Source organism: Penicillium cinerascens, assembly GCF_028974065.1.
Source record: "Penicillium cinerascens strain IBT 15544 chromosome Unknown contig_1_segment0_segment0, whole genome shotgun sequence".
Lineage (NCBI taxonomy): Eukaryota > Fungi > Ascomycota > Eurotiomycetes > Eurotiales > Aspergillaceae > Penicillium > Penicillium cinerascens.
The window spans coordinates 3,361,009-3,381,330 of NW_026695287.1; the positions used below are offsets into that span (position 1 = coordinate 3,361,009).

General features: G+C 51.7%; 8 protein-coding genes across 8 annotated transcripts; 5 read left to right on the forward strand and 3 right to left on the reverse strand.

Moving 5' to 3' along the window:
- Nucleotides 1–463: 463 nt before the first annotated feature.
- Nucleotides 464–2,852, reverse strand: N7498_002798 (fungal specific transcription factor domain-containing protein; the record flags this gene model as incomplete). Its single annotated transcript, XM_058449860.1, has 6 exons — nt 464–508; nt 563–1,103; nt 1,475–1,822; nt 1,970–2,259; nt 2,322–2,589; nt 2,695–2,852. The coding sequence occupies 6 exons, from the start codon at nt 2,850–2,852 to the stop codon at nt 464–466; spliced, it is 1,650 nt and encodes a 549-aa protein (XP_058312204.1).
- A 2,309-nt stretch (nt 2,853–5,161) lies between these two features.
- Nucleotides 5,162–7,771, reverse strand: N7498_002799 (mRNA-binding ubiquitin-specific protease UBP3; the record flags this gene model as incomplete). The annotated part of the gene is made up of 2 exons (XM_058449861.1): nt 5,162–7,174; nt 7,238–7,771. The coding sequence occupies 2 exons, from the start codon at nt 7,769–7,771 to the stop codon at nt 5,162–5,164; spliced, it is 2,547 nt and encodes an 848-aa protein (XP_058312205.1).
- Nucleotides 7,772–8,512: 741 nt separating this feature from the next.
- Nucleotides 8,513–10,789, forward strand: N7498_002800 (RING-type E3 ubiquitin transferase MAG2; the record flags this gene model as incomplete). The annotated part of the gene is made up of 1 exon (XM_058449862.1): nt 8,513–10,789. The coding sequence occupies one exon, from the start codon at nt 8,513–8,515 to the stop codon at nt 10,787–10,789; it is 2,277 nt and encodes a 758-aa protein (XP_058312206.1).
- Nucleotides 10,790–11,542: 753 nt separating this feature from the next.
- erg4 (c-24(28) sterol reductase) lies at nt 11,543–13,480 on the forward strand (the record flags this gene model as incomplete). The annotated part of the gene is made up of 5 exons (XM_058449863.1): nt 11,543–11,580; nt 11,717–12,760; nt 12,811–13,142; nt 13,198–13,415; nt 13,469–13,480. 5 exons carry the CDS (start codon nt 11,543–11,545, stop codon nt 13,478–13,480), a joined length of 1,644 nt encoding a protein of 547 aa, XP_058312207.1.
- A 486-nt stretch (nt 13,481–13,966) lies between these two features.
- On the forward strand, nt 13,967–15,236 carry N7498_002802 (dienelactone hydrolase family protein; the record flags this gene model as incomplete). The annotated part of the gene is made up of 6 exons (XM_058449864.1): nt 13,967–14,027; nt 14,128–14,211; nt 14,278–14,429; nt 14,547–14,798; nt 14,884–14,995; nt 15,082–15,236. The coding sequence occupies 6 exons, from the start codon at nt 13,967–13,969 to the stop codon at nt 15,234–15,236; spliced, it is 816 nt and encodes a 271-aa protein (XP_058312208.1).
- Nucleotides 15,237–15,982: 746 nt separating this feature from the next.
- N7498_002803 (chitin synthase export chaperone) lies at nt 15,983–17,403 on the forward strand (the record flags this gene model as incomplete). Its single annotated transcript, XM_058449865.1, has 7 exons — nt 15,983–16,140; nt 16,241–16,276; nt 16,338–16,431; nt 16,488–16,575; nt 16,648–16,741; nt 16,802–17,135; nt 17,195–17,403. The coding sequence occupies exons 1-7, from the start codon at nt 16,111–16,113 to the stop codon at nt 17,401–17,403; spliced, it is 885 nt and encodes a 294-aa protein (XP_058312209.1). The 5' UTR covers nt 15,983–16,110.
- Nucleotides 17,404–18,101: 698 nt separating this feature from the next.
- N7498_002804 (uncharacterized protein) lies at nt 18,102–18,689 on the forward strand (the record flags this gene model as incomplete). Its single annotated transcript, XM_058449866.1, has 4 exons — nt 18,102–18,198; nt 18,276–18,433; nt 18,493–18,600; nt 18,624–18,689. 4 exons carry the CDS (start codon nt 18,102–18,104, stop codon nt 18,687–18,689), a joined length of 429 nt encoding a protein of 142 aa, XP_058312210.1.
- A 647-nt stretch (nt 18,690–19,336) lies between these two features.
- On the reverse strand, nt 19,337–19,906 carry N7498_002805 (uncharacterized protein; the record flags this gene model as incomplete). Its single annotated transcript, XM_058449867.1, has 2 exons — nt 19,337–19,799; nt 19,890–19,906. The coding sequence occupies 2 exons, from the start codon at nt 19,904–19,906 to the stop codon at nt 19,337–19,339; spliced, it is 480 nt and encodes a 159-aa protein (XP_058312211.1).
- Nucleotides 19,907–20,322: the final 416 nt, after the last annotated feature.

Here is a 20,322-nt window from a genome sequence, read left to right on the forward strand (position 1 = left end):
CAGGCGCCTCGTTGACGAGGGGGTCTCCGAATTCAGAATGTCTTTGAGACTCCCAATCCAAAATTCAATTTGTGACGTGGATGAGTTCTTATAATGTTTTATGTAACTTATATAAATCAGAATTTGAGTATGGTAAGTTGTGAATGAGTAGCAGAGATTACAAATAGATTCATTGTCAGCTCTTCTACGGGCTATGGAGCAGAAAGGAAGAGAAATAAATACAAGACGAGGATACTAATCATATCTGGAAAAAGCTAGACCTGATATAGACAGAACTTCATGCACCCATTGATTTATTATCTAGATTCTCAAGTGACATAGGGATAGCTTTTGATTCTCCCCTCTACAAGGCTGAATAGTCACGATCGACGTAGAACTAGGTCGCCTAAGGATGTATTCTGGAGGCCCAGATCAATAATTTCACGATATCAATACGAAATCTATTGCAAGACCGTAATATGCTCTAAAACCGGAAGATAGAAGGTTCCTCAGAAAGATCGGTGTAAGCCTAAATCAAGTCAGCTTGCTTCATATAACAAGCATGAATGATAATCAAGCTTACCCAGGAGTCTAGTTGTACCCACCAGGCCGAAGTATCGGAGTTATCCGGGAAACCAAAACTATCGTATAACTTGATTGAGTCGTCCACAAGATGAGAGGCAAAGAGGTCGGCTGGCAATGCATCGAATGCCATGTTATGCGGCTTCGGGGAGACGGCGGTAACGGGGGTGGGATCGAAGCTAGGCGGAAGAAAACTGTCTGCTTTGGAAAGGTCCTTATGGCTGTCATCTTCTGTCTCCACTTGAGCGCCTGGTCGGAGACTGGAGACGACTTGTCGGTGGACCTCCAGGCGCAACTGCTCCAGAATAATGCCGTAGCGACGGTTGGGACTACTCCGGGAGGTGGCCTTCCTCAGATGCTGTTGGCAGGTCTCTGCGAGGCTGAACAGATATTGCAGCTGGCTGCTGTTTTCCACCTTCTTGTTCGGTGGAGCGCCCGTCGATGAAGCTTGATACTGTTTGATAATGTGGATGTACACCACAGTAACGGCACAGAAACACACGTAATGGGTAAACCAAAACCCATGAATGAGAGTCTTTTGGCTGGCGAGTCCGTTAATAATAGTCATGATATCCTCGGCGGCCCCGATACATTTATGAACATAGGTGGCGACGCTCGATTAGCTGATATCCTTCCAGTCATTTAAGAGAAACAACCGCGTGACGTAAATAATCGCGTGGAAGTAGGCGAGCTGCTGGATTTGAAATCGCTAGCGATCCATCAATGGGGCTGCGGTCTCCTTCCATCGTTCTAACTCGAGGGTTAACAGGATAGCCGCCTCAAAAGGGGACCCTCTGGGCGGATTGAGGGTGTACAACTTCCTTGAAATGTCTGCCAGCACCTGTGAGAGTCTGCTAATTGTTAACTGGGATTGGTTTTCTTTTCGAACCAACGATTCAAGTCAGAGACAGACCGGTAATGCAGTACGGATGCAATCATCACATCATCCGCCACTCCAGATCGCATGCTCGGCTCATTGATCAACAAGTCTGGATCCGCCACCTCGTCCGGAAGCTCTTGATCAAAGTCCTCATCGTGCAGCAACCGTGGCCGGCCGAACATCACGCTCAGATACTTGTCCAATGTGCACACGCTCCAAAAAGTTCTCTTCCAAAGTTCTTGTTCAATGTATGTGCCCTTGCCCTCCTTAACCATAGTGGACGGCCATTTGCGGTGCATGTTAAGAGCGGTCAAGAACTGAACGGTGGTGCCGAACGCGAACCAGCACTCACTGGCTCGGGACGACGCCAGTAGGTAGAGACTTTGGTTCAGTCTCACTTGTACTGTCTCCAGCTGGGGTGCGCCCGACTCAATGGACGACATCCACTTGGACAGGGCAAATCAGCGTTCGCTTCAACAGTCAATCAGCGAGTGGACTGGTAAATAAATGCGCCAATTTCGGGCATACCTCTGCTCATCATAATCTACGCCGGACTCGGGAGCGCGCCTCTCATAAAGTGTACCAATCGCAAGAAAACTGTACACAATACAGCACCGCCCCACCATCAGGTCTGTGGGCAGGTTTGTCGTCAAAATATTGCTCTGGTAGATCTGACGAAGCCATTGCTCGACATGACCGCGATGCAAGAACCGGTAGGTCACAACTGCATATTCAAAGTACGTTTCGACCATCTCCAGTGCCCTCTCCAATGGAGGAAGGGTGAAATCAAGCGTATAGAGGCTTGAATACGCTTGTCCCTAAATTTGGTGACAGAAAGCCTGCCTGAGAGTTCGCCATGGAACCCGTCCGAGACACTCACGGCACCCGTGGACGTCTTGTCTTGGTTGAGACGCTGACATACCCGGTTGATGAACGAGGTTCCTGATACCAAATCTAGGTAGCCTCCCTGGAAGTCCGCCGTCAAGAGATCGGTACTGCTCGTAGGAGCACGATGGGTAGCCTCATGCTGTACGGGCTGTTGAATGGATGTTGGGAAGCTTGCATCATGTTTGAAGTACTGCTGCTCGTCTGGCCGGTCATCGGAAGTCAGCTCCAGCGGTGGTGGCAGCGGCGGTGGGCCAAGTCCCCTGGAGTACGTCATTTTGTATTCACAGACCAACGACAGTCGTTGGCAACGCTCACATGGACGAGTCCCACTGCAGCGAGTCTTTTTCCCTTTGCAAATGTCGCACGCTCTGATTGTCTTGAGTCGCTGGGAGCTCTCTCCCTTGACGGGGCCAAAAGGATTTCTCTTGCCTTTGATGATGGTGGGGGGATCTGGATCCTCCCCGTAGCTGGGATTCACCAGAGGCGTCACTTGCGGCAGATTCGCCGAGGTGGATCGGTTCATTGGCACTGATTAACTCGCAGTCATATAAAGATCAGTTTTTGACGTCAATGGTGGGTCGGGAGAGGAATTGAGTATCTTTCCAATGTGAGAGATCAGGAGGTGAACGCAGGGTATCGAAGAGTTGTTGGTACTCCGTCGTGTCCCGAAAGCACGGCATGGGGGCCAAGCAGGTGGTGCATCGTACTAAACTTCAGCCACGACCCTCATTTACGGCCCACCAAGGCACTTTGCGCGTATGAATTGTCCTGAATGCACAACATTGAGATTATCTGTGTACGTAAACCGAATTAAAATATGCCTGCGAAGAAAATGCGAGATATCTGCTAACCAATGAAGAAAGTATCAATGGGCCCGAGCGTTCACGGTTGAAGGAATCTGATCCTAACGGCGTCAAGTCAACGGTCAATCTGACCTGGCGAATTTAGGAATTGGCTAATCCAGGCTCTAGACAAGCCCCAGTCATCCAGTCACAGTGGGTTGGTTCCACTTTATCGGAAAGGGCCGTCGATCCCCGCTCCCGCCCCTGACTACTGTGATTTAGGGCTTCGACGGAGAAGTCCGCATCTCACCGATGTAACCGTACAGTAGGGTGTTCATTGAATATTACTGGCCAAACAGCACTCTCCACCCAAATGACGCGCATTTTCTAGAGTGAATGGTATAGCGTAGAGACAATAAAATTCTCACGCGAGTTGAAAGACAGATTGAGGCGACCAATTGAGAGTACGAGAGGGGCGAGATCAAGGTACTATGACGAGGAACCAGGTGATCGCAAGTGGGCACTTAGGTCGCTGCAAGGGTCACGTGGCTTTTTTGGCAGTTTTGGTCCGTGCTCATCACCTATAGTCACTACTATGACGATTCACATATGGTGATGCCTGATGCCTGGTTCGATGCCTGCTGCCGCATGCATCCCACTTGTATTTAGATCTTCTCTCATCATCTCTCCTTCTTTCATTCCCATGCTTAGATGCTTCGTTGGAAATGCTACTACCTTGGTTGATGGTTGTCTCTTCGTAACGGAGCTGTAACAATTACTATAGCAACGTGCGAATACGTTATATCCTGGTCTTCGCTCCTAGGAACGCCGGAAGTAGGCAGGTAAACAGTGCCGTTATCGTCGGATCAACTTAAAGATTGGAGAAGTAAAATGAGATCAAGTAGGCTGATCAGCTTGCTCGGCCTGTGCTCCGGGAGCCGATCACTTCTCGAGGCGGCAGTTTTACCGTCATCTAGATTATAGTATAAACATTCCAGTTAGTTGACACGAGGTTAAACTATGGGAAATAATTGATATAAACTTCCTTTGAAATTTTTTTGAGTTCCGAAAAGACATGCTTTTTCTCCCCAACTTCCCAACTTCCACCGTTTATCTCCATCTCCTCCTATAATCTGCCCATTCACTTCATCTCAGACCAGTAACCACCCCACCAACACAACTCAACGCCATCGTAACATCTCCCACCAAAGCAACAGCCACCGCAGCCACCACCACTGCGCCTCAACCACCGCAGTCTATGGCAATAAAGAACAGAAGGAAATTCATGACGTCGTCATAGATCCCCCATCCACGCCACACGTCATAATAATTCAGCAAAGTACAGAGAAATATTCAAAAGTAACCATCAGATCACACCGCAATGCCTCGCTCTGCACACGAAAACACCCCGGGGATTTATCCATGAGAAAATGGGAGATGGGTATAAACCGGTTTGACATCCGATAAGATACAATCCAGATATGGAGGGCCAAAAAATGTCGGCAAGTGATGCTCAAGATAACAGGGGAATGTTCAAGTCCGGGAATCGTAAGAACACAGGATAAAAGCAGAAGGAATATGTGATGAGGTAGGAGTTGATAGAAGAGGGGTGTTCGAGAGCGTAGTGTCAAGGACACTGTAGATGAAAGTTCAATAGCCGGTGGGGCGCTGATTGGATGGAACCACAGAGTCAGGAGCCAAGGGTCCGCTATACCCAAGCCTGTTTCTCTGGTCCAAGTATGCCAGCCAACGTCCCAGTGTGCATGGGCAAGCCGTTGGCACATATAGATATGTGTAGGTCACAAAGCTAGCCAGGATGCGATATGTACTCGATGAAAGCAGAGATAGTCAAAGAACCTGCAAGTGCAAAGGAAATGCAAGGGGTCAAAGAAAGTGACAGCGTTCTTGTGTCACTAGGGGTATGATGCAGTCGAAATAGAAAATGTCGGAAAGGGGAAATTATTCAGGTATTCGATCAGCCTAGTAGGAAGGCTTGAGAGGTGATGTGGTTTGATGAGATCAATAAGTGAGCGTCTCGTATAAAAGAAGCTCAGGCCATGCGCTGGTAGAACAGCAGATAGGCGACTCGGTTGTCCCGACTGCCATATCTGCCAAGCGGAGTGCGAATTCCAGACGAGGTTTGAGGCGAGGGAGTCACTCCATTGACGGACTTCTTGCTCGCATGTCCGCCAGAGCCATTTCCGTTGACCTGGCTCCAGCCCTTTTCGCTGTCAGTGGATTCCATGTCGTCCTGATCAATATGGTCAAAGATGTTGCTGCGAGGAGTCTTGTCCTGCTTGTGCTGCTCAAGAGCTGCTGCAAGCACCTTGGGATCCTCCTCGCCGCCAGCCTCCGCAACATCTTCGCTGCGGACCCGGCGGATAACAGTATCATCCAGACGAATCCACTCACGACCATCTTGGCGTCTGACGTCCACTGTATAATGACCACCGCTAGCGTTCTTTCCGTGGTGGTAAATGACACCCATGAGACGGTACTTGGGAAGACCACCCTGGGCCGCCATGGCATTGCGTTGATGGGCGGGGAAAACCTCGCGTGGAATCTCCAAATCAAGCGGGTATCCGACCTTCTTCCAAATTTTCTGGGTTGCTCCAGTCAAGCTGTCATACTGGAAGCGCTTGAGGTGAAGGATGAGAACCGGGGGCAACGTCTCAATGAAGATTTGCTTGGTAGCAGTGACGTTAGGGCCACGCGACGGGTTGAAGTCTCCTTGGATACTCTCGGGCTTGGTAAGTCGCTTCAGCGCATCGATGATGTTGTGGACATCAGGTGCTCCGATGTCCAGCTGCAGAGGTTGATAGGGTTCCATGGTGACAGAGGTCTTATTGCCTGGCACTTTGAACTCCGATCGCAGCTTGCCTCCGAAGATCCTTGTGACTGGCGACTCGGTGGAAATAGCCCCTGAGGATTGAGTCACCGCTGCCTTTTGCTTGTGGCCAACCTCGAGCCACCCATCAACAGCCCCATCGCCCTCATCCTGTGCATTTTTAGACTTGGAAGCGTGCTTGGCAGCACGATCACACTCTTCATGCAGCTCCTCAAGGAGGAAGCCCAAAAATTCTTGAGCGTCTTGTTGGTGTCCACGCCGCATGTCTCTGAAACGCGGCAACTGTCGAATCATCTCATAAACAAACTCGGGAACAAATGCCTCGCCATACTGCTCCAGCTCATTAGGCTTCAGTCGCATTTTCAACTGCTCTTCCGAAGTCGCAGCGTCGATGACACGGAACTCTCTCATGAACATGATCAAGGCATCGACCAAAGGCATATCGCTGTGGAAGCTATGCGAAGCACGGCGACCAACATAGTCAAGGAACTGATGGAAAGGAACACAAGAGACAAGGATTTGCAGGACGGAGTTCATGTAGCACATATTGCCAGTGTTAACCAGACCCCGAGGCTCGAGGAAGCCAATTTTGTCACTGTACTGGGTGACATCTTCACCAAGGCTGCTGAGGACATCTGCAAGGGTTTCGTTCTTCTGCACAGCCATTGGATTCGGCTCGGCCGAAGCAGTAGGCGCAGCTTGGCGACCGGCCTGCTTTGTGCCGAACAATCCAGCCCAGGACTTCGGACCCGCTGGCTTGGGAGTTTCAACGGTAGTAACTTCCTCCGAGCCATCCTCGATAGCAGCGATTGTAGTCGACCTGGGCGTTTCTGAGGAAGTACTGGCACTATTTTTGGTATGATGGCGAGGTGCTCCAGGAACACTCGGGAGTACTGGGACAACAGGGGCCAGAGGAATAGCAGGTCGTGAATCATTCGGCTGAGACGGGAGTTTCGCAGTTGAGGAGGGAGTGGTAGGATGGGTGGAGTTTGTATCAGACGGAGGAACGGAGCCAGTAGGTGTTTGGGGCTCTGACGCAGCTTGCGCAGCTGCTTCCTCCGGTGTGACTTCATCGACCTCCCCCTTCTTTTCACCAATGATCCACTGACCATCCTTCTTGGGAAACTCAACAGATGCCGGCATGGCTCGGGTCTTTCGGCATCCGCGTAGAGCTCGAGCTGGGAAAGGCAGTTCAGGGACAGAAAGCCAGGGAACCTAAATTTAAAGTCAGATCACATGCAGGATAAAGTTATCAGTCCAGTTTGGAATAGGACTTACGGGTGCAACAAAAGCGGGCTTTGACTCTGGGATTACCTTGGGCTCCCATCGTGGTGGCGGTGACGCGACGGGGTAGTGCTGAGGCTGGACAGGAAGAATAGGGTGGTCCGGCATTTCAGGTTGAAGGGGAGGTGCTTGAAGCGATGGAGACATGGTCGGCTGCAACGGAGTTGATGTTCGTGGTTGCATCGGTATAGTGGGAGGGGGGAGGTGGTTGGGCGCCATGATAGGCTGTGAGTGAGGATAGGATGAGACAATCATCGGTCCATACGGGGCAGGTTGGTAGTGTCGAGGGGGCATTTGCATATGACCGTATGGCGCCGCAGGAGGGTACCACGGGGAAGGAGGGAATTGCTGTGGTGAAAACGCAGGAGGCATATGTCCGTTGATGGGTGCGTTCATGTGCGGTGGGTAACCCATATACGGGGGAGAGCGCATGTTGGGAGGACCCGGGTTGTATGCAAAATCTTGCTGCCGTCTCGATGGGGGCATCGGCGGCTGCCCGTGGTGCATCGTGGGCAGATGGTGATTCATCTTGAGGCTCGACAGAGAAGTTGCCTTTGATGGTTCAGCCACGCGTTGCGTCAATGGAAGCCATGCGCAGAGGGATTCGATCTGAGCGCAAAATCGGAAGCCTCAGGCGCGCTTACGCAGCCATATTGGCCTCTTTGGGAGATCGAGGAAAGAAGGTCACGAGATGGGTGGTGTAGCGAAATTGGTCGAGCTCAATGGCTAGAGGGTGAGAATCCGTGAGCATTCGCAATGCGCAACAAGATAGATAGGGGGCAAAGTATCAAGTACCTTAGCAGCAAAATCCGACAGTAGGAAAACGGGGCTGGCGGCCAGGCAAGAAAAGGGCCCGTGAACTGAAGGGAGGAGAGGCAGACTGTCCCTCATTCACGTCTTCCGAAGCGAAGCTGAACTGAATTTGGTTAGTCAGCGATCTCTGAGTCAGCCAGGCACGTGCCGGCGATGTCATGTTTGCCCCTCTCAACCGCCTGTGAACAGCCAGCGTCCCGAACGCTTTTCTTATTCTTAGATGGCCTCTCGGGGCTTCGTCTATCCTTATTCACTAGACCTTTCAGACTGACTCTGGGCCTGTCGTGTATGGCTCAGACCTTGGTGATCTTCTCCGATTGACGGCTCACGTTTTCAGGTGCTGGTATATCCAGATCCTCACGAACCGCTCGTTCACCGATACAACCGATTGTCGATCTTTCGCGTGCGCTTTGTCTTCGTGCTAAGCTGTGTGGTTTGTCAAGCGTTATTTCGGAGATGTCGTCCAATGTAGGACCAAACCAGGCTCCCTCCAAAGCGATAAACATTTCGAATACCTCGGCCGCGTCTCCACTCTACTTGCCAGCTTCAACCGACAGCGGTTCTCAGCGACGTGCCGGAGGCTCTGGAAGCTTTGGTGCTGGTTCATCTTCAAGGAACTCGCCCACAGCAAGGAATACACAAGGCCGAAAGAGTCAACACAAGCACCAGAGGAAACCGCGGCTGCTCGATGATGAGTACAACGAATCGGTGGGTGCTCCAGCGCTTGCTCCCAAAAAATCATCGCCAGCTGACTCTATCATCTCCTCTGCCCAGGCCGTCATGAGATCAACAAATAGCCGCAAGGGCCAGACGTCCATTACCCACTTGATGAACTTTTCCCTCCCCCCTCGCCCGCAGTATCAGCCACCGCCCCGCAACACGCGTCGCTATCAGTCATGGGGAGCAGGATCCGGATACCATGCAGTGGACAAGGCCCGCTATGTCCACGCGAATTACCGGTTTATTGTATCGCCGGATCGCAATTACCATGCGCAGTCGGCCAATGCTGATGTCCACCTGGACTGGGATTCAGTTCTTCAAGTACTTGTGTCTGCTCAAACTCAAGCTGCTAGCTGTCCGATTTGCCTGTCTACGCCAGTCGCTCCTCGAATGGCCCGTTGCGGCCATATCTTTTGTCTACCTTGTCTGATTCGATATATGCATGCATCATCTGATGACGACACACCAGTCCCCGAGAAAAAAGCTCGATGGAAGAAATGTCCGATCTGCTGGGATTCAATATACTCGTCAGAAACTCGTCCCGTTCGATGGTTTCGCGGCCAGGAAGGTGACCTACCTGTTGAAGGTGGAGATGTTGTACTGAGATTGGTCAAGCGGGAGCCCGGTAGTACGCTCGCCTTGCCGCGCGATGGTGCGGAGGCTCTCGGTGCCGGACAGGATATTCCTTGGTATCATGTGGCAGAAGTTGCGGATTACGCCCGAATCATGAAGGGCGGGGAAGATTACATGATCTCTCAATACGAGACCGAAATTGAGGACTTGCGCCAGCAAGCCGTCGAGGACGAGCTGCTGTTTGGGGATGAGAACACCTGGACCCGCAAGGCCATTAGCGCTATCAATGGTGCGAAAGAAAAACTCAAGGGCATTGGTAATCCGCCTGACGTTTCACGGCAGCCCAATAAGGCTGCCAAAGAGCCAGCTGTGGTGTCCATTGCCTCCGTTGTCGACACGCCCGAGCCCACGATTCCATCTATCAACGGTTCTTCGGCCGAGTCTGTGCCTGAATCCAGCACGGATACAACACATCCGCTGCCAGAATTTACATCAACCCCCGCCACATCAGATGAAGCGGAACATCTCTCGGACGCATTGGATAACACCAAGATTTCACCCGAATCCAATACTAAACCCAAGCCCAAGGGCAGGGGCAAAGAGCCACAGGCCTCCCAGCAATCCGACCAACCCTACTACTTCTACCAGGCTCTGCCTCAATTCTACCTATCGTCTCTTGATATTCGGATCCTCAAGGCAGCATTCAACGAATATGCTGATTTCCCAGCGACTATTCTACCTCGGGTAGAGCACATCTCTACCGGTCATATGGTTGACGACGAGCTCCGCAAGCGAGTGAAATATCTGGGCCACCTTCCTTACGGCTGTGAGGTCAACTTTCTTGAATGCGACTGGAGGGACGTGGTCGTACCCGAAGTCCTCAACCGTTTCCGCTCTGAGATTGATCGGAGGCGAAAACGCAATCGCGAGAAAGAAGCTCGCGAGGAGAAGGACCGAATCCGTGCTGAAAAGGAAGAGGACGATAAACGATGGGCTGCTGCACGGCGCAAACGGCCCAGCATCGGCGGTGCCAGTGAGGCACCATTCTCTGCACAAGATTTCCAGCCATTATCTAGCGGCCACGATCCCGACTTGTTTGATGCCGGCGCATCCTCGGCTTCTCCTCCCCGTGCATCCTCCCAATTTGGGGCGTTGGCTTCCCCCTCCAACAGCCCTCCAGGCTCACGCACTGTTTGGGGAACCACGGTTGTCGCATCGCTGTCTCCGACTCTTGAACATCGGAGTGAAACCCCCAACGATGGATGGCTACACGGCTGGGAGGATGAGTTGCTAGCGCAGCAAGAGTCTGCGGTCATTGCCCAGTCCGCTGCTGAAGCGCAACCCGCAGCCTCCGGCCCAACTACGTCATCAACTGGTGGGAAGAAAAAGAAGAAAAACAAGATCACATTGATGTCAACCAACAGCCACCGAGGCGCATAACCCCTGGCGGAGTAGCCAGGAGGCTATTGATCATATGGCGCGCAACACGTATGCCTATTATCCCCAGTGCCTTTGCATCGTATATTTGATTGAACCTCAGTATTCGGGTTGTTCATCTCTGCTCCTGGGGCCCACATTCCAGTCCCAACATTTTGATTTAAGCGCGCACCTCTGAATGAAAATAAACATACAATAGAGACTTGTCTCAGACTATATGCTATAGAATTTATCTTTGATGTCTAGGACCCTGTCAGATTCTTAAAAGTCAAATGAAAGTAAGCTTGGACACAATTGAGACTCGTGCAGCGAACGGCAAGCTTGGCGCGGAGATCGACGCTGCAGGGCAAAAAGAATTCTCAGTGCAAGCTGGCACCTAAGCACGAGAGACTGATCGAGAAGTGAGAAAACTACGGGATGCATTCTACATAATCGCTGGCTAGACAGCTAGACAGATCCACCCTACTATAGCAGTCCAAGAAGGAAGTTGACAGCGAGGACAATTGTGGGGAGTCAGGGCGGAAGTGTGAACCGAGTGTAACCTCCAGGTAACAAACAATGGAAATCGCCCTGGGCGGTATTTTTGCCGTACCCACGCATACTCGAACGGGCGGAAGTGTACACGGCCGGTACGCAAAATGTAAACATCTCCGTGTTTTTCCCCGTTCTCCCTTTCCCACCCTCTCCTTCCTCTTTCCTCCACCACCTCCCAATTCCTATCGGATCCCGGTCTTCCCAGGTTCCGATCAGGCCATCATGACTCTCACGCGCTCCCAAACGGGGAAAACCCCCAAGTAGGTGATTCCCGCCCGGATCTTGCTCGCGATCCACCCTCCCGTCGCGCATGGCTATATGATGCCCCCTGCAATCCCGACCTCTCAGTCTTCTCAGGACCTCTCAACTAATCTGTTTCCTTTTCGCGCACTTCAGGAAAATGGAGCGCTCCGGTTATATCGAAACCCCCGGCCGTCGTTCCACCCGTAAGAGCTTAGCTTTCGACATGAGCGAGAACGACGGCTCCGACTCGCCTGCCCCAAGGTCCAAGTCGACTACTCGTCGTCGCACGTCTGGCAAGGTCAAGGATGAGGAGGAGGAGGAGTCGCCGTTGAAGCCCGCGACCAATGGCAAGGCGGCCACTCCTAAGAAGACCAAGGCCCAGTCCAAGTCGCGCATCGTGGATGGCTGGGAGGAGGGACTCGACCCCAAAATCGACTACAGCGGACACTACGAGTTCGGTGGCTCTATGGGTGTTCTGTCTATGATGATTGGTTTCCCAATGCTCATGTACTACATGTGGATTGGTGCGACTTACTACGATGGCAAATTCCCTACTCGCGAGGAGGGCCAGAGCTTCTCGGAGTTCTTTGCTCACATGGGTCAATTGGTTTACACTGGCGCATTCCCATCGCTCAAGGCTTGGACTATCTATTGGGTGTTCTTCCTCTTTGAGGGTGCCTGCTACGTGCTTCTGCCCGGTGTCTCTGTCTCGGGACGTCCGCTTCCGCACCTGGGTGGCAAGCAGCTGCCCTACTACTGCTCGGCTGTGTGGTCGTTCTACACTAGCATTGTGCTCGCATTGGCTCTGCACTTCACTGGTTTATTCAAGCTTTACACTCTCATTGATGAGTTTGGTCCTCTTCTCAGTGTTGCCATTCTGTCGGGCTTCCTGGTCTCTTTCGTTGCCTACTTCTCGACCCTGGCTCGCGGCGCGGAGCACCGTATGACCGGATCTCCTATCTATGACTTCTTCATGGGTGCCGAGCTTAACCCACGCATGTTTGGCATTCTCGACTTCAAGATGTTCTTCGAGGTCCGCCTGCCTTGGTTCATCCTGCTGTTCCTTTCTATGGGTGCTGCCGCTCGTCAATGGGAGGTTTACGGATATGTGTCTGGCGAGGTCATGTTCCTTGTCATGGCACACTTCCTGTATGCCAATGCCTGCTCCAAGGGTGAGGAGTGCATCGTGTCTACGTGGTAAGTCTGTCTGTTAAATTAAACAGGTAACTCGAGCTCACGTTCGTTAGGGACATGTACTATGAGAAGTGGGGCTTCATGCTCATCTTCTGGAACTTGGCTGGTGTGCCCCTCAGCTACTGCCACTGCACCATCTATCTGGCCAACCATGACCCCAGCGAGTACCACTGGAACCGCTTCTTCCTCGCTTTCCTCTACGCCGCGTACCTGTTTGTCTACTGGGTCTGGGACACCACCAACAGCCAGAAGAACCGCTTCCGCCAACAAGAGCGTGGCACCATGGTCAACCGTAACACTTTCCCTCAGCTGCCGTGGCAGACCGTGAAGAACCCCAAGACTCTCACTGCTGCCGACGGCTCCAAGATCCTCGTTGACGGGTGGTGTAAGTGTATTCCACTGCAAATCTCTCGTGACATATACTAATGTTTTGGCTACAGACGGCAAGGCTCGCAAGATCCACTACACCTGTGACCTCTACTTCGCTCTGAACTGGGGCCTGATCACCGGTTTCTCGAGCCCCTTCCCCTGGTTTTACCCTCTTTTCTTCGCCTGCATGATCTCCCACCGCGCCCTGCGTGACATCCAGCGGTGTCGCATCAAGTACGGCGAGACCTGGCTTGAATATGAGCGCCAGGTGCCCTACCTGTTCATTCCCGTAAGTTTCTTCCCTTCAAAAACTGATCAAACCCATACTAACAATTGGAATAGTACGTCTTCTAATGGCCACACATTAATCAACCCCTTCCACCCCGTTTTAATTCCTTGTACAGGGGCTCTGAGGTCATTAGTTTCTGACAGCCCACCAAAATTGCCATGATACTCTTTTGGAATATTCACTTCGCCACCACTCGAGATAATTTTCTTGATAATTCTTGCCTTGGTGCCGTTGCTTCGCCTCTGAGCGCCTTGGTGTGGCCGTTCAACATTCTGTTCCATGTATATTATTCACCGAATACCTCGGGTTTTGAATCTTTTTCCTTCAATTCAAATGAAGTCAATGAAATTAAACAAAGAAAGAAAAAAAACCTCGTTCAAATCTGTAGTTATCTTGGACCGTTGGTGCAATCCCACTTTGTCAGCGTCCACATGATCCGCCCCGCGGTCTTATCGATAAACGTTTCGCGAGCCCGCGTTTACGTCAATTGCTCCAGCTTCGTACCTTTCGAGTCAATGTTCCCGAGGTGATATCTTGGAATAATCTGTACCATGCTCGTTCAAGAATCTACTCACGATGTCCCCACTGCGGCTGATGGGCAGGGCTCGATGCGTAAGTATATCCCCGCTTTAACGCGCCAGGTCCTCTCCACGACCACCTCTAGCGACCTTTTGAGCTCAATTGCGATGGATACAGCACTAACAACTACCAGGCATCTATGTCTTCCACCCCACAATCCCAGGCTACCCCAAAGCACGGTTCCCGGGCGTTGTCGTCTTCAGCGAGATCTACCAAGGTGGGAGCTTCCCGGCCGGCACAATGGACGTCATAGGATATCAGAACATTCCTAACACTTTGACAGTAACGGGCCCCGTTGCTCGCTTTGCGCGACAAATTGCAGGCCAAGGCTACATCTGCGCGGCCCCATCTAGCTACCACGAGTTCACAGGCCCAGAGCCCTTGAAGTACGACGCCGAGGATACGGACAATGGCAACAAGTGGAAGATCACCAAGGCACGTTACATCTTACTACTAATATACTCCCTCTGTCCGGTTGAAAATAGCATTTCCCTCAATAGACTCGCCTCGCCAAAATTATCTCCACGACCGCCTGCTGACCCATTGCAATAGAAACTGGCCGCTTACGACGAAGACGCCCGCCTCTGCGTCGACTACCTACTCTCCCTCGACACCTGCAATGGCCGCGTCGGTGCGACAGGCATGTGTCTCGGCGGCCATCTTGCGTACCGCTGTGCACTAGACGACCGCGTCAAGGCGGCGGTGTGCTACTTTGCGACGGACATTCACAGCAAGACCCTAGCCCAAGGCAAGAACGACGATAGTCTGCAGCGGGCCGGCGATATCAAGGGCGAGCTGTTGATGGTATGCTTCCTCGTCCCCGAGCTTTACCCCCCCCCCAAGCGCTCAGGCTCGAATGCCCAAGCATCGACTGATTCAATAAACCTAGATCTTTGGCAAAAACGATACCCACGTCCCACCCGAAGGCCGCGATTTGATTCGCAAGACCCTACATGATCAAGGGGTTCTATTCAGTTTCTATGAAGTTGCTTGGGCACAACGTAAGTTTTGGAGTTCACATTGGATATTCCGGGGAGCTCGCTCCCGGAAGGAGAAAGCTTCGCCGAACCGAGCTGACGTGGGCTAGATGCTTTTATCCGCGATGAACTCAGCAAGGGCCGGTATGATCCGGCGCTCACCAAGTCCTGCTTTGAGATGTTGTTGGAGCTGTTTGGGCGTACGTTGAAGTTGGATTTGGGGGAGCATGATGGGAAGAAGTTAGTTGTTGAGGATGTCTGCTAGATCGCTCCTTGCTCTTTGAGATCGCGTCGCTCTCCCCCCGGGACCTCTGGGGTGTGGGAGCCCTGGAGATCGGGTGACACAGACGCGGACGGAATAGGGGAACAGACTTCGATAGTAAGGCAGATTGTAAAGATGCCCAAAATCAGAGTGTTTCAAGGGATATCTTCCAAGGGCCATGCAACTAAGTAGGGTAGATAGGGCGGCAGGTCCCAGCCCGACAGGGGCCCGACGAATCCACGGGTGCAGCAATGCGCAAGGGCGGGGGTGGCTCGCCGATGCTTCGACGTCGCCCCTTTTGGGGACGATCAACTTTGCTGGTGTCCACTATGTCCACTACACCTTGAGCTAATGATTACTTGGAGTTAGTATCCTATAAACTTGGAGTTGACCGGAGTCACGGAGAGTCTGTGCTCCCTATGCTGCAGCCTCCTCGCGTTGCCGCACGCCACACCAAATCTGCTTCTAAGAATAGTGGCCCTGAACCACGGGCAAGGCCGTTGCCACAGTTCCATGGATGAGGAGAGAAAGATCCAGGCACAATCACAATTCGAAGGGACATAGAGCTAGAGACCATTGTTACGTCGTCTTCAATTTCACGCCCAGATTTAGCGCTAGCGTCGGCCATTCCCTGTTCGAGCCCACTTCTCCGTGCAGCCTCTCTTCCTCTCTGCCTCATCTTGTCCGTCGCTTCACATCGTGGGATCCATTCCCTCTTGCCTCCTGTCTCGTTACCCCTCGTTCATCATCCGTCCCTAGCGATCGTGTTCCTTCAAGCGCGGGTCAGGGGACTCTTCTAGACCCCAGTCCCCAGTCCTCCCAGCCTCACCCAACACAGCGCCCTCTCGCCCGGTCACCGCGACCGTAATCGCACGCCATGGGTTCGACACAATTTGGCGATTTTCACGTGAGTCTGCATACTCAACCCTGGATTCCTGGAATACTGGAACCATGAGACCCGCACCTCGAGTCTCGGATCGCTGACCTCCCCCTCTTGGGTATGACAGAACTTTTGTCGCGACTCGACACTGCCAGTCTGTAACGTACGTGAACCTCCTCCCAATTCCTCCGATCTCATATCTGACCGTGTATCTCTGGCAACAGCTCTTCGCGGTCAACCAGCCCCCGAACCAGGCCTTCGGCGGGTGCGCGCTCTACGGCATTGAACTCTCCGGCGATCGCTACCTCGCTAACTTAGGTAATGACCCGTGTGGACTGGTGCACGCTAGAGCGAAGCGCTAATATCGGGAACAGGCTCGATTCTACTGGCTTTCATCGCGATCCTGGTTTCGGCAGCTTTGATATGGAGGTCGGACAAAAAGCATGCCGCCGTCGGGCGTCGGTACGCTTTTCCCCTCCCGATATTGAGGTCGGACATGGTTTTTGGGTTTGGAGACTGACGTTGTGACTTTAGTGAAATGCAATTGTTCCTGCTTGGTTACATTGTTATCGAGATTTGTGAGATTCTTACTGTCGGTGGGATTCCGCTTCATGATGCGGTTCGAAAGGTGAGAATTCGGTGGTTTTTGACTTTGGGGGATTCCTAGGGTCTAATTGATCGAAATCAGGGTTTCTCGGCTGTTCATTTGGCGGCAATTACTGCGACGTGCTGGATTCTGCTTATGAACGCGTTTGTGGGCTTCCAGCTGCTTGACGATGGTACGCCGGCCTCGATCGGTTTGATTTGTGCCTCTGCCGTTGTGCTCTTTATCGGTACGGGCTATATTGCACTCGACACTGCGTTCGACTGGACTGGCCACTTCGAATCTAGCCACTCGGGCCAGAACAGGAATATCGGACTCTACGTCCTGTACCAGCTCTTCCCGCTCGTCTGCTTGTTCCTGTTCTTCGTCCTCGAGTCCGTGCTGGTATTGCGGGTTCTGGGCGAGTTCCGACCAATGAGTACGTCTGCATTACCCAAAGTGGAAGAAGAAAAAAATCAACTAACACGTCTGTAACAGTCTATCTCACCGGCGCAACTCTGTTATTCGCCATTGGTCAGATCTTCCAATACGTGATCAGCGTCCACCTGTGCGAAGCCTCTTCTCACAAGATCAACGGAGCCTTGTTCGAGACCCTTTTCACTCTCCTCGCCGTCACCGGAATCTGGACTTTCTGGAGTAGTATCACAGAAGACGACTGGCCCTTGCCCACCGGTGGATACAACTAATTTCTCGTTTATTTTGCGGTTCCCATGTCTCTAGGTCTGCGTGCAGATTATTTTGCCTTCATACACATATCTGTTTTCCAGACTAGCGTTCAGTTCTTTTTCTGCTGATGAGCCTGTCAACGATGGACTGAACTTTTTTACGTTGTGATACCACATTCCTCTGGGTCATGTTTCACGATTTACTATCTTTGTTTCCTCTCGTTTTTCTGCGTGCCTTCGAACCCGGTCCTTCTTTGTCTCTCCCGGATCTCACTGGAGTGATCTGTAAACGGGTCGGTCATCTTGTCGTTGGCATGCTTTTTGTGCTTTTATTGTCAGATACCTCTCCGTCTTGTACTTAGGTTATAATCTTGTCCGATAATTCATTATTCATATTTCAGTCCTCTTCGATTTCCAGCTGTTCACCTGGTCTAAATCTAGAACACCGCTCGAGGGACAAGCAGCACCCTCAATGTGACTCGGTGTGACCTTGTTCCAGCGTAGCTCCCCGTTCTTCAGGTATCCGACCCGTGGGTATGACATCCACCTCCAGCGTCACCTGGAGATCGAGTCTGCTTTTCACCTAGCTGAGCTACCCAATTGTAAATAAATAGTCCACTGGACCTCCCATCCTAAGCCCTGAACGAGACCTCCCTCCCTATCTACCTCCTTGGTCATTACCTTATACGTCAAACTTATTGAGAAGCATCACGTTCAGCATGCGCATCGAAATCCTTGCCCTCCTCGTCTGGAGCTTGACATCCAACAGCATGGCCTCACACAATGAACACGAACGCCAAAACCGGACCTTGACCCGTACGGACTCATTCCCTTGTACCTGATCACCTTACCAGCACCTATCCTCTAGATATATACCAAGCTAACTAGTATAGAACTGGAACAAAATCGCCTAGCAGTCGAACAAATGCCTCCAGCCTGCAGCCTCCCCGCCTGTCTAGGCCTCAGCGGCACAATCACCTGTATAGTCTCAGCCGCCACCAGCGGAGATGCAGCGGCATTGCAAAGATGTCTCTCTGGTGGCTTAACCGAGGTATGCTCTCCTTCCTAATGTGACAACCATATACTACCGTTCATACTTATTTATTCCAGATATGCTCTTGTGCGGCCTGCATCCCATCTGTTATCAATTTCCTGACTTCTCTGGGTATCTGCGTGGCATCTGCATCGCCTGAGAATTCGACTTCCTTTGTTGATACAGTTAGGCCTTCTTTCAAGGCTAGTGCTACTACTCCGAATCATTTTATTTCTACAACTATAACGGTGACTCCGAAGACTTCGCATCCTGATATTAAGTGTGTGGGATGTTTTTGAAGGGGGTTAGTTCTGTGATATATTCAATCCAGGGTCGTCAGAAATGTTTGCAGTGTTTTTATTCCAAGGTTGCGTGAGATTAAATTTGTCGAAGGTATCGTGTATGTTGCTCTTTTGCTCGATCAAAGCCCAGTAATTATACTGCAGACAAAGTAATGCAGAGTCCTGTCTTGGATGCAGGAGTCTTCCTCGACGCTAAGATTTGTGGTCATTAGCTTTGATTCCCGCCATCGAACCTCAGGGATATGGGCAAAGTGGCACACGACATAGCTTGTGTAGATCATAAATTAGAGTTGGTTACAAACTGCGGTGTTCCGTGGCGCGCGTCTTCTGATTGAAAGGCAAAGGAAAAGGGTTCAAGTGTCAGACATTATCCATTCTATATACAGTGTTATGAGATACAAGCTCCAGCGCTTCCGTTGGCTGAGTGCACGATCATTCCAATTTCCATGCCCAGATCCAAGCGTTCAGACCGACATGCAGCCTTGGTACCAATATGTAGCTTGGTCTCCACAATGATAAGTGTGATGATTCCTCGGGTGATCTAGGAAACCCTTCAAAGACAAAAACAAAATGATATCCCGGCTCCAAGAATTTGCAAACTTTTCCGTTTATCATCAGCCTATAACCGCACCTTCACGTCTACGCAGGGAAGCGTCCACTCGCGCCGCCCAAGCAGACTCCGCAACCATTCCAGGCCCACGCCCGTCCACTGATCCGGTTTTGATTCCATGCCGAGGCACTGCTGAGCCCCTTCAAGGGCAGCGCCAGCCAGCGCCTTGGCAGTCGAGTTGAAGGCATCGAAGACAAATCCGGCTAGGCTGTCGCCGGGGAGCGGTGCGGCGACGGTGGCGTTGCCGGGCATGAAGCCATACTCGTTTGGCTCGGAGGTGTAGCGCGGCGCAAACCAGTTGCTGCGTAGATCAAAGATACACCTATCTGACCAGTGACAGGAAGAGACGAAGAGGATGAGCAGGAGGGCGGAGCAGTAGATGCAGGGTCGGTGGATTATGTAGGTGAGTGCGACGAAGGAGATGATGAAGAGAGGCGAGGCGTTGGTGGGAATGAAGAGTAGAGGTAGCCAACTATAGTAATAGGGATCCATGTCAGAGGCTGCTTCTGTTTTATCCTCGCGTAGAGGCTGATGTTGGGTCTTGATGGTGGGCTCGTCTTACCTCCGGAGACAGAACATGATGGATGATGCCAGCCCGGGCGGCTCGGACTGGCTGGAATCCGTTTGTAGAGGATGTCTGTATGCACAGAAGTAAACCAAAGACCCCAGGTCTTTGCTATTGATAGAAACTCTCGTCGACGAGTAAAGGTAGGAAGGAAAGTGACGGGCGGGCAATCACCGCCTTTGTGCCACACACCAGCCACTCTGCATTTTGCTTCCCCAATTTGACCTCATCCTTTCTTCTTTCGCGTCCTCTCTCTTCCCTTTCCACAACCTAATATTTTGTTTCACACATCCATCAATTTGTTCACTCTCTACGCCCTGGTATATTGGTTGTCGCTTTTCGATCTTTTCTTCTCGAAAGAGAGCTTCTGAGAGCTCGAAAGGCTTGGTTTTCGTGCGGAGGTCGCCTGTTCTCTACGGCGCACGGCAGA